The sequence below is a fragment of the Accipiter gentilis genome, chromosome 9 (assembly GCF_929443795.1).
Source record: "Accipiter gentilis chromosome 9, bAccGen1.1, whole genome shotgun sequence".
NCBI classification, from domain to species: domain Eukaryota; kingdom Metazoa; phylum Chordata; class Aves; order Accipitriformes; family Accipitridae; genus Astur; species Astur gentilis.
In genome coordinates, this window is record NC_064888.1 from 12,443,551 (window position 1) to 12,457,879 (window position 14,329).

The 14,329-nt window shown below is 43.7% G+C and overlaps 3 protein-coding genes across 13 annotated transcripts in view; 1 reads left to right on the top strand and 2 right to left on the bottom strand.

Moving 5' to 3' along the window:
* Positions 1 to 8,318, bottom strand: part of GLUD1 (glutamate dehydrogenase 1) — a 29,990-nt gene extending 21,672 nt beyond the window's left edge. Inside the window, exon 1 of one of the 2 annotated variants that reach the window (XM_049810115.1) lies at positions 7,774 to 8,318. In XM_049810115.1, coding sequence (XP_049666072.1) covers positions 7,774 to 8,203 — 430 coding nt within the window. In that variant the 5' untranslated portion in view covers positions 8,204 to 8,318. The remainder of the gene's footprint in view (positions 1 to 7,773) is intronic. The other variant, XM_049810114.1, reaches the window with a different exon arrangement.
* Positions 1 to 14,329, top strand: part of SHLD2 (shieldin complex subunit 2) — a 104,168-nt gene that overhangs the window by 51,265 nt on the left and 38,574 nt on the right. For 8 of the 10 annotated variants that reach the window (XM_049810091.1, XM_049810092.1, XM_049810088.1 and 5 more), the window contains exon 1: positions 11,075 to 11,161. The exons of 1 other annotated variant lie outside the window; for it this stretch is intronic. The gene's annotated coding sequence lies outside the window, so the exon portion shown is untranslated. Of the gene's footprint in view, positions 1 to 11,073; positions 11,162 to 14,329 lie in introns of those variants that run through there. One more of the 10 variants, XM_049810089.1, reaches the window with a different exon arrangement.
* LOC126042882 (serine/arginine repetitive matrix protein 1-like) lies at positions 8,500 to 11,102 on the bottom strand. The gene is made up of 3 exons (XM_049810620.1): positions 11,057 to 11,102; positions 10,852 to 10,963; positions 8,500 to 8,962 (listed from the first exon to the last, which is right to left on the bottom strand). The coding sequence occupies exons 1-3, from the start codon at positions 11,088 to 11,090 to the stop codon at positions 8,500 to 8,502; spliced, it is 609 nt and encodes a 202-aa protein (XP_049666577.1). The 5' UTR covers positions 11,091 to 11,102.

Below are 14,329 nucleotides of genomic sequence, written 5' to 3' on the forward strand. Positions count from 1 at the left end.
AACATGGAACAGATTTGCATCTCAGCCTGAATTATTAATATCTAACCAAGGCTTTTGTCCTGCTTTGACTTTGGTGTTTTCTTCTAGCTGTGATCATCTTTTGAACTTTGAAACTAATTTGGGTCCTTTACAGATGACAATTCTTGTTAAGATGGTGCATTTCTGCTCACCTCTATTTGCAAAATGCTTGCTCATCAGAACAAGTGTTCCAGGGCAGCAGCTATCCTACACTATCCACACAGTACTCAACAAAACAGATTTCATGACCTTCTTTGAAAGTTTTCAGGACTGACTACAGCCATATTAATGTCCCAATTAGCAACACTGGATTCTGCAGTGGCTCTGTGAGTTAACAGCTTGCCTGACCCTGTCCAAAGGCTGACATTACATGCAGAGTCTAAAGGAGCTTCAGTAAAGATGCTCACCTTGTTCAAACTATTCAGCAAAATCCATAGATCAGCTTCAGCATTTATTGCAATGCCTTAGATCCTTAATGTTTTAACTCTGGATTATGTATAATATTTTCATTTAGACAAAGTTTGGGAAGTATACAAGTGAGACTGATTATAATACTATCAAACTCTACATAATCACTGACACCTAACACAGCAGGAACAGATCTTCCAAGCAATCCTTAGGCTCTTTCAGAACAAGTAAATTTTTCTAAATCCAGAAAAACAATCCAGCCTTCCCTAGAAGGAAACTATTTAGCCTTATTTAACCCTGTGGAAAGTGCAGTAAACAGCACAATTACAAATTTATAATTATTGAAGATGAAGAAATTCCAGACAGACCTAACAAAGCAAGATGAGTAATTCAGCGCTGAAAAACAAGAACATTGTACACCAATCAGCAACAAGAACTACTCATTCCTAAATTCAATTCACTAACTGCCAAGAGAGGAGATGATAAAAATTTTTATCTCTTACTACACAGCATTAGCCAGCTATAACCTGGGGCAGGAAAGAGATTCCCCTATGGACACATCCCACCATTCTGATTTAACCACAAGTATCTATTCAGTGACCATAAGGTACTCGACCAGACAGAATACTTCAGTATACCACTTCTTGTATACTTCTAGTAAGCTGTACTTACACCTGAAATATACTTAAACGTATACACATACACTTTTGTTTCATTTCATGCAGAGAAAAGCTAAGAATATTCTCTATTAAAAAATAATGCGTGGTGCATTAGAGCTTGAGGTTTAAATGCAAATATGGCAAATTTAGTATACCACCAGGTAAGCACATGTTACCTGAATTTATGCACTTAGAATATGGCCATGAAGCAGAGTCTCGCCTACAGAACTACCTCAACCCTACCTAAAGGATTAGGCTGCTCATTAAACTGCACTCAACACTGTAGTAACAAGGACTGCTACAGAGATGCAGTAACACTCCTTCCATGTAGATATTAATACCACACACATGGGTGTGTGCAGAAGGCAGAAATAACACACGAGTTGGCCCTGGCTACTCCAAATGCCATAGGAGCTACAAAACAATAAGCCACCACGGTGCTGACATGAAGCAGGCAAATTCCATTCTCTTCCTAAGAGTTTATTTCCTAACAAGATGGAGCCGTTGCAATTCATGCAACAAAGAGTACCTGCTAGGATGACCCAGAGAACAGGAGGGAAACTATCACACCAGAGATTCCCCTCCTCGCCCCCTCCAACACGTGTTTATCCAGAAAGCCCAATGCTGAGAGAGGTATGACCTCTCTATAAATAGACAAAGAGCCAACAGTAGCAAGGGAAAACAACTATTTAAGATCAAGGACAAAGCTGGCTACTGCACAAATGGTACGAGCTGATGATATGAAAAAGCTAAGACTGAAAAGATTCATAGCCAGAAGAGCAAGGCATAGCCTCCTGCAAGAGTATCAGAGGTAAAAACACAAACCTGATACAGTTCACTAAGAATTGCAACTAGTTTATTAAAGGACAGCAAAAGCACAGGACACCCATTCCTTGTCCCTTTTTTTTCCAATTTGCAATTTAAATATATATCCACTGTTGTACTAATTGTAAAGTCAGGTAAGCTACAATAAGAGGACAGAAACCTATGAAAATAAGGCACTCATATAAGCTTTAGCTATAACACTGCAAGTGTTGTTACCACAGTTAGGCTAATTATTTTCCGTAAAACTCTCGTATTCCTTTGAAGTTAGATCAGTTTCCATGGTTTATTTCAGGTTACAGATGGTCTGTTATAGTTCCATCTGTTGCATGGTCCCTAGGGTACATTTCCATGTCTTACCCTCAAAGGCCCCTAGGCCAAAGACATGACCTCAGAACTTTCATCCATGCACAACTTAAAGCAAAACCACCAGGACAGAGCTTTGCTGAAGTGAAGATGCCATGTAGCACCACTTCTTACTTCCCCCCACTTAAAGGGGAATAAACAATGTCAGGATAGCCAAGACAGTACATGGGGTTGTACTGGTCCAACTACTGCACATAAAGCTTTTTCTTTTGCAAGTAAGGTTACCATCATGATGTATGTATTCAGGCTTAGACAAGATAATGTGTACAACGGGGGCTATCTGGTGACTGGGCACTGAGATTAGCATCAGCCTTAGACTTCTGCAATTGGAAAACTGCATCAAGGCTAGCATGAGTAAATGTCATCTTATGCAGTAATAAGACTCATTAACATGAACTCAAAAGTCAAGTAAGAAGGATAAACCCTGACAGGCAGAAGAAAAGCAGCCAAAACCAGAAGACAGGAAAGTTTGGTAATGCAGAATAGCTCCTTCCACTAACCAGCCAAGGCAGCACCACACAGGAAATCGGATTCATTCACCTCCATGCCAACTGAGCAAATAATGTAACAATCATCTGTCTTTATATACAGATAGTGAACTTTGAGGTAATGCATGACAAAAGTTTTTCAAAATTCCTATGTAAGGGAAAGTTAGACAAAATCTAGTCTGGAACTAAAGATGGTTTTAAAACCTTGCTGAACTGACGAAGCAGCTGAGACATCGTTAAGGCAATCTGGGTGAGCATAAACAAAAGGTTAGGGTGTTTCCCAGCTCTGATTCATTTGGTTTCATTGATAATAGACCTATTGGACAGTCGGTTAACATGCAAAGGCTTTACAAAGTTTTAAAACCACTTAATAGCTTTATCCCTGCAGTAGATGCTGCCTAACAAACATGGAATCATTTCCATACTACTAACCAGGTAGGAACTCAATAAGCTGTATCTATTTTCTGAAACTGACCTATTAATGAAAATGGCCATCAGCAACCACATGAAAAAGCAGCTTAACCGGTTTTACACCTTTCATAGAACCTGATTAAATAATTTAAAAGATTCATTATTTTAAGTAGGAACTGCCAAAGTACTTTTCAACAAAGTCATCTGTATTCAGCCATCTCATTTCCTGTACCCCGTTTGGTTTGTTTTAGTTACGGCAGCTGTCAGTGCAGTGAACAAGAGCAGCTGTGGTTTCCTGTTAGTGCTGGCCACTAGCATGCAAGTCACCGCATAAGCAAAGGAAAGAGTGATCTGACCCAGAGCATTACTTCAGCTACCACGCAGCATCAGTCCAGTTGTATAAATACTAAGTTTGGATCGTAAGCAACTTGAGTTACAACACACAAGAAAATTGCTTATCTCCATGTTCTCAATGGAATGAGGAGGCATCTAACTAAATTTTCCTTTCCAGCAAACAGTCACATTGCAAAAACCAGAGTTTTTAAAACCTGGACTTGTGTGCTGGACATACTGCGAGGCCTACTGCTTAAATGGGTATATTCACGACCATTCTGTAAAGATTCCTAAAGCACAGAAGCGCACCAAAAGAAAAAGTATCACCACCTTCTCAAGTTGCAAAGGTTTGCAACCCCCGAAATAGAATTAAGGATTAATTTCTACAACAATTAAATAGGTAAGCACCACAAGATGCAACAAGAAATGTTATTTCTGGGTTCTCTCAATGAGGTGGAAAAACCCCACAAGTTATAAACTGAAAAGAAAGCATGTTTCAGTACCTAGTGCCAGTTTTCCTGAAAAGCACTTCTCTTGACCCAGTGAAGAATCACCTGCACTACCATGTAGTGACAACTCTGTCCAACACAATAAGTTGACTTGTATTTTTACACCTGTTTTGGGGGGGAGAGAGGAGAGTAGGATAAGCCATTAATTAACTTCCTATTTTTATTAACTATGCCTTAGATTGTTAGAACTAGGGTACTAAGAGCATCATACTTCTTGAATACAAATGTGACAGTCAAGTTTCCCACCCAGGTGTAGAAGTTTGCCTATGCAAAAAATGTAAGACTGATCTTGAATTTGCCTTCATCCAGCCCAAACCACGTGGTCTGCCATTCCATTTCTGTATCAGGCCACAGTCATCCATCCACTCAGGAGCTTTATTTTCAAAGCAGGCCTCTTGCTGGCATTCACTCTGCTGAGTTATTTCTACTTGCAGGCAACAGAGAAGCCAGCAGAGAAGGAAGTACAGAAGAACTGCTGCATTTCTACCAGCAGGTATCATCTGCATGCACATGTGAGTTTTAAACTTGCTTCATAAAGGTCAACCTCACATTAAGAAATCTGGCACTTTCCAGATGTGGGCTGGACTACTAGGCAGGGGTTGAGGTTTCACTCTAGAAGAGAATGAGCAGGCAAAGAAATTGAAGATGATGTCTGTGACCAAAGGAACATAATCTAAATGCTATAAAGCTAAGCTACAAACATTTAGTAGAAACAGAAGGTACTGCTGAAGTGCAGATAATTCAACTGTTTATTTAGTCTCCTTTTCTCAAGTAATTCAGCTGTCTCCAGGTTTAGAGCATTTAAATCAAGATTTTTTAATTTGATTTACAGTACAAATTTTTCATTAGTTCATGGTTAAATCTCTAAATTACCTTATGGACAAAAAGGTATACAGAAGTAACATACAATCACCAGTGAAGTATTTTGGTATGGATGTACAAAAAGAAATGAGGAGCAAAATTAAAGGAAGACAGCCTTTAAAAGACCTAAAAACATTTGTTTTCCAGCATTCCATACTTGAATCTTAAAGTGCACTTTGATCATATGTCTAATCTGCAGACAGAACACTATTTAATATTCTCTAAACAGCATCTCCTTTCCTTAAGCTTATGTAAACCTCAACAAATACAGGAGATGAGCATTTAAAGTATCCTTAAAAGAATGACAGAGATGACAAAGCATCCCTACTTGCTAGTGATTACCTAGCAATAACTAAACACTATCTCTTTCTTAGTACCAAATACACATCCTTAAAAAAATCAGTATGCGGAACCTTATTTTATCAAACTTTACTTTTCAGTAATTGCAAAGTTAAAGTTCACAATTCTGCACCTGAAAGACCTTGAAGCTGTGTTCCTCCTACTGCTCTGCAAGTCTTCCAGATGCTAACTCACCCCTTCTTTTAAAAGGTGGCCTTATGTCCCTTGCTGGTGTGAATTACTTGCATTGGACTCTGGGCTCCACAGTGTGTGGGATGCTCACTTCAGCAAGTTTTCCTATTTCATGCTATTATGGAGTTTGAGCTGTATTTCACTGGGCTTTGCGCTTGGTTTTTTTTTCCTGTGGAGACTACAAGGATTCTAGTTTAAAAATCACTTTTAGACAAAAGTTCAAGTTGTTGGTGCATTCCGGGTGGACCAAATGTACCGTAAATGCAGAAATATCTTTACCACTCCTCTTCTTTGCAGTTCAAGTAGAAATGTTCTACTTCTTCCCACCTTTTTTTTCATAGCAGGTTTCAAGCAGTCAATCTACACTTATCACACATCCCATTTAAATTTACTGCAAAGCCAGACCTGTCATCTGATAGTGAGCAAATTCCTAGAGAGCATTAGAAGGTGAAACCCATTTATGAACACTATGCTGAAAAGAGTGGAAAGGAAGCATCATTTGCAACTCCTTCTCTAAATCCATGGAGGGTGGGGAGTGGCACAGGAAGAAAAGGACAAACTATTCAGACTTTGTATTTTCTTTAGCTGTCATTTCCAACCGCCTTGAAATTTACAGTTGTAACTTTCTGTAAATGCTCCAGTGTTTGCTCCGGTGTCAGTGCAGACAGGCATAACAAGTGCTACAGAAAACCAAGAAATTCTGTTGAGGATTTAGAAACGTAGGTATCAGACCAGAAAGTATCCAATCGCCCGACTGGTGTTTTTTGTTCACATACAAGTATTTTATAATTCTCTGTTGTGAAAACATTAATTCTTTCAGTTCTGAGCAATACTGATGTGAAATATTGGAAGTTATCATATACTAAATACTATCTTGTTTCTTCATTTGCCACAGAACTGTATTTTGTCACACAAGAGGGGATCTTAAAAGTAACGCAGGCTGTACAGAGGAGGACTTTGTAAGCGGGAGCAAAAAGTAACTTAACCTAAGCAGTGACAATACAGCAGTGTAACAACCATCAGTGTTTTAAAAGAAATTATAGCAACGGCAGAGAAACAGTAGCTCCACACTGAGGAGGCTTCAGCCATACCCACCTTCAGCTACAACCAAGTCTGATGCCAGTAACTCTTGTTCCACGTAATCACAAGAAGTTGAATTAACCTCTTTCAGGTAAGAACTAAGCATGTCACAGGACCCTCACTATATATTTGATTTTGGAAAGTTAGTAAACACGTTAACAGGACAGGCTATCTGTGCCGCAAAGAGAAAAACCCCGTGTCACATACATACACACCAGCTGAACTGATTAGCAAGAACACATTAAACTAAGAACACCCTTCCTATTCGATTCTCAGAGGTCTTCATTGATACAAAATCACAGAGAAAACTTTGCTTTCCGCGACCATCATTATTTACCACAGAGCTGGTCTATGCTGAAGAAAAAGAAATGTATTTACAGACCATAGAAGCTCTGGTTGGAGACACAGTCCTGAAATGGTCTCCAATACTTAACTGCCCACAAAGATCAGAGCTCCTGAATAAGTTATGCTGGAGGACACATGTATTTGTTTTTCAAGGAAATGCCATCTATCCCGGGCTAAAAGGCGAGTCTGACTGAGTGAATCCAGACGGATTCACCCTCCCGGCCCCTTTGCACAGCCATGCTGCCGGGCTCACCTATGCTAAGTCAGCTCTCCCTAGAAAAATCGCTCTTCCTGCGTACCCAGCCAGTAACCGGGAAAGCTCGTTGTTTTCCTCTACCGACGTTTTCTGGGCGAGCGTTCGGGTTTCACGAACGCAGCGGGCAGCGTGCAAAGGGACGGACAGCTGCTGCAGCTCCCGGCTGGAGAGCGGACGCTTCAGGCGAGGAGTTCCCACGGGTTTTCCAATACCCGCTCCTCAGGCTTGAGTCACACCGAGTAGCCAGGCGGGCTGCCCTCGCACCCTTCGCCTCGCCCGACCAGCCACGTCCCGTCCGCCCTGAGACCTCGCACCTAGGCTAAAACGCGGAGTTTGGCTGGCGGGGAGCCCGGGCAGCAGATCGCCGAAGGGCTGCGCAGGAACCGCCCTGCCCCTGCTCCCGCCCTCCCGTCACTACCAGACACCGCAGGTGACAGAGCACGGCTCGGCTGCTGCCCGGCCTCGCCGGAACGGCTGGGACCGCTCGCCGGGCGGGCGGGCGGGCAGCGGGGAGCCAAGCGTCGCCCCCTCCCCCCCCCGCCCGGCACCTCAGGGAGCGGGGAGCGCCCGCCCCGAGGCGGGAGGGCGACTGCGGGCAAGGCAGGGCAGCGCCGCTGCGGCGGGCCCGGGCGGGGGGCGCGGGGGGGGGGGGGGGGGGGGGGGAAGTGTGTGGCGGCGGGTCTCACCTCCCTTGCAGGGGGTGCGGTGCTGGCTGTGCTGCGCCCGGTAGCCCTCGATCACCTCCCACTCGCCGTTGTCGCGCTTGATGGGGAAGGAGACGCTGAGCACATGGTTGCAGGGCTTGATGATGCGGAGGATGCCGCGGACGCGGTGGCGCCGGTCCTCCATGCTCTCGCGGGTGCGCAGCCCCTCCACCAGCTTGTCCTCCACGATGCTGGCGCCGCGGTCGAAGAACCCCTCCACCATCTTGAAGAAGTTGGGGTCGTCCTCCTTCTTCGCCGCCTCGCAGTAGTGCCGCCGCGGGCACCGGCCCCCGCCCCACGCCGCCACCGCCACCCCCCCGGCTGCCGCTGCCGGGCCGCCCGGCTCCGCGCCCGCCAGCACCGAGCCGGCGGCCAGGCGGGACGCCAGCTGCTCCCCCAAGTAGCGGTACATGGCGGCGGCCGCCGGCGCTTCCGCTACGCGCGCAGAGGCGAGGCGAGGAGCGGGGCGGCGGTGCCGGATGCCGGCGCGGCGCTGCTGCCACAATAGGCGCGGGGCGACGCCGCCGCCGCCTTTAAACGGCCTCGGGTGGGGGAGGAGGGGGGCGGGGGGACCGCGGCGGCACCCGGGGAGGGGGGGGGGCCGCAGGAACACGCCGCGCCTCCCGACTGCGCCTGCGCGCCTTCCTCTCCGCCCCGCCCCCGGCGGGATTCGCGGAGGGGAAGGGGGCGCGGCGCGCGGGAGTCTCGCTATGGGCGGGACGGAGGGGGGTGTGGCGAGCATGCGCGCCGGGGGGGGGGCGCTGCAAGCCCCTCCCCCCTTGCCCCCTCCCTGCAGAGGCGCTGCCGCCCGGAGCTGTGGGGGGTTGCGGTCCCGTGCGTGGGGCTGGAGCGCGAGGGTGGTAGGCGGGCGCGGGTGGGTGGGCGGGCGGCTGCCCGCCCGCCTGCTCGCTCCCTCACGGGTTTCGGTAGGTCGGTGGCGGGCGGGCAGGCAGGCGTGTAGCGGGCGGCCCCGCCGCCGGCCCCGCCTCGCCGCCGCTTCCCGCCCGACTCGCTTTCCTTTTCTTTTGCGGCGCTGCGGGTCCGTGCGTGCTCGCGGCCCGCCCCTCCTGACGGGTGACCGTTAACGGCCGGCGGAGGGCTGGGGGCTGCCGGGGCTCCGCCGTCCCCGGCTTCAGCGTGTGCTCCGCTCCGTTGCCGGTGAAGAACCCGGGGCAAGTAGCCTTCGCTAAAGCAGAATTGTGAGCCTGCTAGCCGGCTTCCAGCGCCTTCTCCCTGCTCTTGCTCCGCTCCGCTCCGAGCAGGGGCACCGGAGTGCTCTGGGTGAGGGAGGTGAGGCCTGGCCTGGCTGTCGCATGCTGCCCTTTAGCGGGGTAAAAAACGTGGTCTCGCTTAGCGTGAGTACAAATACAAGTAAGGGTGCTTCCACACAGTGCAGCGTACAAAATTCTTCAGGGAAAGTACGGTTTGTGCAAAGACCTTGCTTGAAGGGAGCCTGTTAGGAAAATCCAGCTCATCCACGTGCGTTTGACTGCCTGGCCAAGAGGGGAGAAAGGCTTCAAGTAAAGCTGCTAACACAGCTGCTTTGTCTACTCAGGTGTTACGTTGGTAGCATGTCACCTTTTACTGGGTCTTGGCCCATTAAGGGGAGTTGTTCTGTAGCTCTGACTGTTGAGCATGTCTCTAAGACTGTTGTTTTAAACTGTGCAATGTCTGCTTTCTGGGCATGGGGGACTCTGTGTTGCAGCATTCTTACCCAGGTTCGCTTTAGAAAAAGTAAGCGATTTGTGCACTTTCTGTAGGATTGGGCTGCTAACTGGAAAATACAGGGGTGGGGGTTTTTCTGTTTAGGTGTGTGGGAGACCAATGCCCTTAGGGCAGGAATAACCAGGAAGTTGCTTTATCTTTCTAGGAATCTGTAACAGCTGTGGATGTCCAGGGGCTGTGCTGCAAGGCTTGTGGGAAAGTAGTATAACTTCTGTGTGCATTTGTCAGCAGGATGCTTAGTCACAGAGTCTTTCAATACACATAAACTTTTCAGGCAACTGATACTCCAGTTTTATCTTTATTTCATGTTGTTTCTTTATCCTAAGATACCTGAGAAGTTGTCATAAAGATCAGTAATGAGGGGAATGGTTGCCTTTTATCTGTAATGAGAATGGTTTATAACCTTAGTCTAGAGAACAGAGATCCTTGATACTAAGTTATATGGAAATAAAAGCAAGAACGGAGTTTGTGCTTAGGCCAGTTTATTATTTGGCTGTTCCCACAGGGCTTCAGAAACAAACTTACTGATTTACATTTTTCTGGCCGTGCTATAGGTGGTTCGTAGACAACTTCTATTGTGGTGTTCATTTTCACTTCACAGAATTGCAGGGTCCTCAATGGTTGTATTAGTTTTGAGCTACTGTTTGATGTCCATTATCTCCAGGCTTTCATTAGCTAAAGCTCAACTTCTGTATACAAGTTCTTAACTTCTGTAAATGTGTAGAAAAGAAGGTGGTGAAAAGTATTGTGGCAATTAGTCCTTGTCAGCTGAATTATTTTCACCTGGTTCTGTAGGTTATTTAGAATACTATTTCACAGACTCAAAGGTTGAATGAAAAATATGATTAACCAGTTTGCTCAAATGTGTAGGCTTAGATCAAAGTAAGATAACATGCTTAGCTCCTATCCTGCCTTTAGCTGTGGCATCTCTAATTTATGAGCCTTACTCAATTATCAGCTGCTTGCACAGGCTATGTTTGAAGTCCATATTTGTGAATGTATTTGAGACTGAGTATGGGACATGAGAGTGTAAGAACAAAGTGGATCTCTCCATGGGTTCAGTCACACAATTGTATTTGGAATAATGGTAGTACCATAGCTGCCCTCTTTTTCTAAACAAGACTGGATTTCAGCAAAGTATTCAACAAGCTGTGGGCTGAATGCTAAAAATAACTGAATCAATGTGTTAAATTTATTAATCTTTAAATATATTAAAAGATAACTAGGGATTTTTGTTTGCACTTTTTTATGAGTGAAATCATGCGTACAGTTTACAGGCACTTTACCAACCTCAGCAGGTCCCTACTGTATTTTTGTTTGCTTCAAATCCCTTCTGGAGGCAAGAGTAACCATACTTCCTGAGGGTATTCGAGAAGAGTAAGAACAGGAGTCATATGCCCTGTTCCAATGTTCTTGTATGGTAAGTGGTGAGCAGCTGAAGCAAAATCTATTTGTCAGAGGAAAGTAAAATTCATGTGCTTTAGAATGAGTTATAGCAGGTATGAAAGTGGTAATTGCAATAATAAAAGATTAACTGTACCTTCTTTGTTCTTGTATAGCATATGGGGTGCCATCAGAAGATTTGCATTTAAGTGGCATCAGTGGAAAAAAAAACCCAAACCAAACCTCTTGCATGGATTCTAAGGTAACTTTTTGTCTTCACAACCAGAAGTTCCACTAACTTTGTTAGTTCTACATTGAATGTTGGTCTTAGACCTGTATCTGAAGAGAGATACATAGAGAAAACTTAATACCTGTGTGGTAGGAACTGTCTGTATGATTCATGGACTTTGCAACAAGGTTATATTCAACCGTGTATACCTACTGGGTATAAGTTTTTATTTAAAATCTGTGAAGTAGAGATGAGGAAGACAAACAAGTTGATTATTTCCTAAGCTGCTTCTAAAACATCTTTATATATAATTTTAACAGATAATTTTAACAGATTATTTTTATTATATATAAGAACAATAATAAACACTGTATTATGCCTTCCTGAAGCAATCCAAAATTTTAAGGTGTAAATTACCAATTTCATAGCAAGTGGAGTAAAATTTGTGTAAAAATTTTAAAGTTTTACTGAAAAAAGTGATCTAAGACAGGAATCTAGTACTTTCTGCTTTAATCCATGATATTTGAAGTATTGGCTGTTTGAGAATATGTAGGTGACTAGGATAATCTTTTTTCCTATGTCTAACATCATTAATAGTGGCATCATAAATGGAGAAAATATATTTTTATTAAAAATAAAAGGTCAGTTAGGTTCAGCTCTAGTGTTATCTATCAAAGTTTGTCAATTTGGCTTAAATGTTCCTAGGATGTACTGGTGGTACTGGATTCTCCCAGAAGCTAGGATAGCTGTCTCCAGGTTGCATCCCAGTCTCCTTGCCAGCTCACCAAAGTAGGTGAGAGAGCAGAGAAGCTGGAAATTGGGGGTCCTCACATGGCTGTGAATAACTCTGCCCCTTGTCTGGCTAAGCCTGTTCAAATCCAGGTTAAACCTGGGATTGCCTCCAGTTCAGAGTCTGAACATCCATTAGACAACATGATCAGGAGGAAGCATATCACATGAAGCATTTGGCAGTTCTTACCCTTTGGTAACAGAATTGATTGAGATAAAGTCCAAATATTGGTAACACTTACATATGAAGACACTTTTTCTAGTGATTCCAGAAATAATGTGGCAAGTCATAAAACTGAGGTTCTAGCCCTAGCCCAGTGGGCTAATTTAGAATATTACACAAGCTGAAGCAAGTTCTTGTTCCCCTTTGAATTGCCTATATGAGCAACTATGGTTCCCTTCTTCATTTCACCAGAAGTTGCAAAAAAATGCTTATTTTTCTTGGACTGAAGTGTTACGCTGTATTACTTCATGTAGACCTTGATAGTGTAACTAAATAGGTGAGATCTGGGGTTGTCTTAGCCCAAACTGTTGCTAAAGAAAAACTGTTCAGCCTCCGAGTTAATAGATCTGTGGATGGTTGAATAATAGTTACTGGGAGAATGGGAGGGTATGAATCTGTCAGCAATACTAACTCGAATCCTATTCATATTTCTATCAGTTGAAATCCTGTGCATGTCTCTTAAATAGAGGGCATGCAGGTAGGCAGCAAGTACGTAGGACTTCACAGTAATCCTACTGTATTGGAGCTGCCTGCATATTGTGGCAAAGTATGTTAAAATACTATCAAATGGCAATCTAATTCTTTCACAGGTCTTTAGCTCCAGATATTACCAAGTTTTATGGATTGTATTTTCCACCTTCACAATGTTTTAAAGTAAAACTTAATGTATAATTATTTTTGACATGGGATGTGAAAGTAGAGAAGGGGTGGCTGTTTATCTGCGGGAAAATGTACCAGCATTCAGTCTTCAGAATAATGGGGGGAAATGTTGATAAAGCATGTGGTTTTTCAAATATGTATATTTTTATTAAATAAATACACTACAGTTTCAAGGATCTAAGGAGTGATTAATGTAATCTGAGCCTAATTTTAATTCCAGATTTGTGAGTAAGTTGCTATACTCTATTTATCGCTTAGCTCTGAATCGAAGTGCCACGTTTCTTTGTTATATTCTTCGTGTTTTATGCCAAGCCAGTACGTGATATACCAGGGATGAAATGAGAATTGTGGCACAGTTGCCTAGCTTTACAGTGTTGCTAGAGGGCTGGCTCTCTGCTAGTACAGGCAGCACATGAATTAAGTGAATCCCATAAGATGACTTTTAATTTGTGACCTGTCTATATAAGCACTTTTACAAAATGAATGTTTGACTGGAAATCTTCATTTCAGTCATCTCTTTACAACCAGTTAGAGACTAAAGCTGACAAAAAGGCATTTCACTGGCAGCATAAGGTATCAATACTTAGATCTATTGGTTTGGAGACTAAGAGGGAGCCATCTAAATATAAAATTCTGGTAAAGACCTATGAATCCCTTAACTGAGGCCTGTGAGATAATTTTTCTTTCCTTTATATATAGCTTCAGCTGTGTTCAGCTGTACCAAAGCTGGATAGCAGACTGGCAGTTTTCTTTATTTCTTCCCTTGGCCTTGCTATAAAAGAACCTGAATTTGGTGGTTTTTCCAGGCAGGCTGCAGAAGTGAGATTTGTGCATGCTGCAAATTTGAGAAGTGCTCTCTGTAATGCTGCAGAGTTGAAGAAGAGGTATCTGTATTGTCTCCTGTTGAGATAAAGACTTTAAAACTTCCAATACTTTGTGTTATTAGTGAGATGCTTAGGTACCTGTGGTCTGATTATTTGACATTATTTTTATCTATTATTTTGCATTAAATGTAAGTATTTTCATGATTGCTAAGTTCAAGTATAAGCTGCTAACATCTTGTTAATGTATAAATAGTAACTTTTTGCCTGTCTGTAGCACTGTAAAAGTAGGGAGTGAAACTCTAAGTGTACAAGTCAAGTAGGAAGTTGGTAGGTTTAGCCTGGTAGGGACTTTCTTTAGAAACGGCTAGTCTAAAGTGAGGGTCTTCTTTCTTATACTTGAGGCACTGCTATAAAAAAAATCAGTAGCTGAGCAAAATAATGATTGAATCTGTTATTTAAGCAGTCATAAGGTTTTTTATGTTTCCAGGCCTTTTGCTACAAAATACTGTTCTTATTTTACATTTCTGGCAGTAGAATTATTAGGCTGTTTTCCAGAATGTAAATTTGACAGGGGTTCCTAATTCTCTCAGTGAAAGGTGTTTGGAAAACCCTCAGTAAGTGGACTAATCTACTAATATTTCAGAGCAAGTGTCAGAGGGCAGTTTCCTGAGCTTTTAAAATGTTACTGATTCTGCTGCAGAAGTA

Coding starts and splice junctions, on each gene's coding strand:
- LOC126042882 (XM_049810620.1), bottom strand. CDS start 11,090: ATGGCACCCCATATGCTATACAAGAACAAAGAAG. Junction 10,964..11,056: donor GCTATACAAGAACAAAGAAG/GTACAGTTAATC, acceptor TCTGACAAATAG/ATTTTGCTTCAGCTGCTCAC. Junction 8,963..10,851: donor GTATGGTTACTCTTGCCTCC/AGAAGGGATTTG, acceptor AGGCTACTTGCC/CCGGGTTCTTCACCGGCAAC.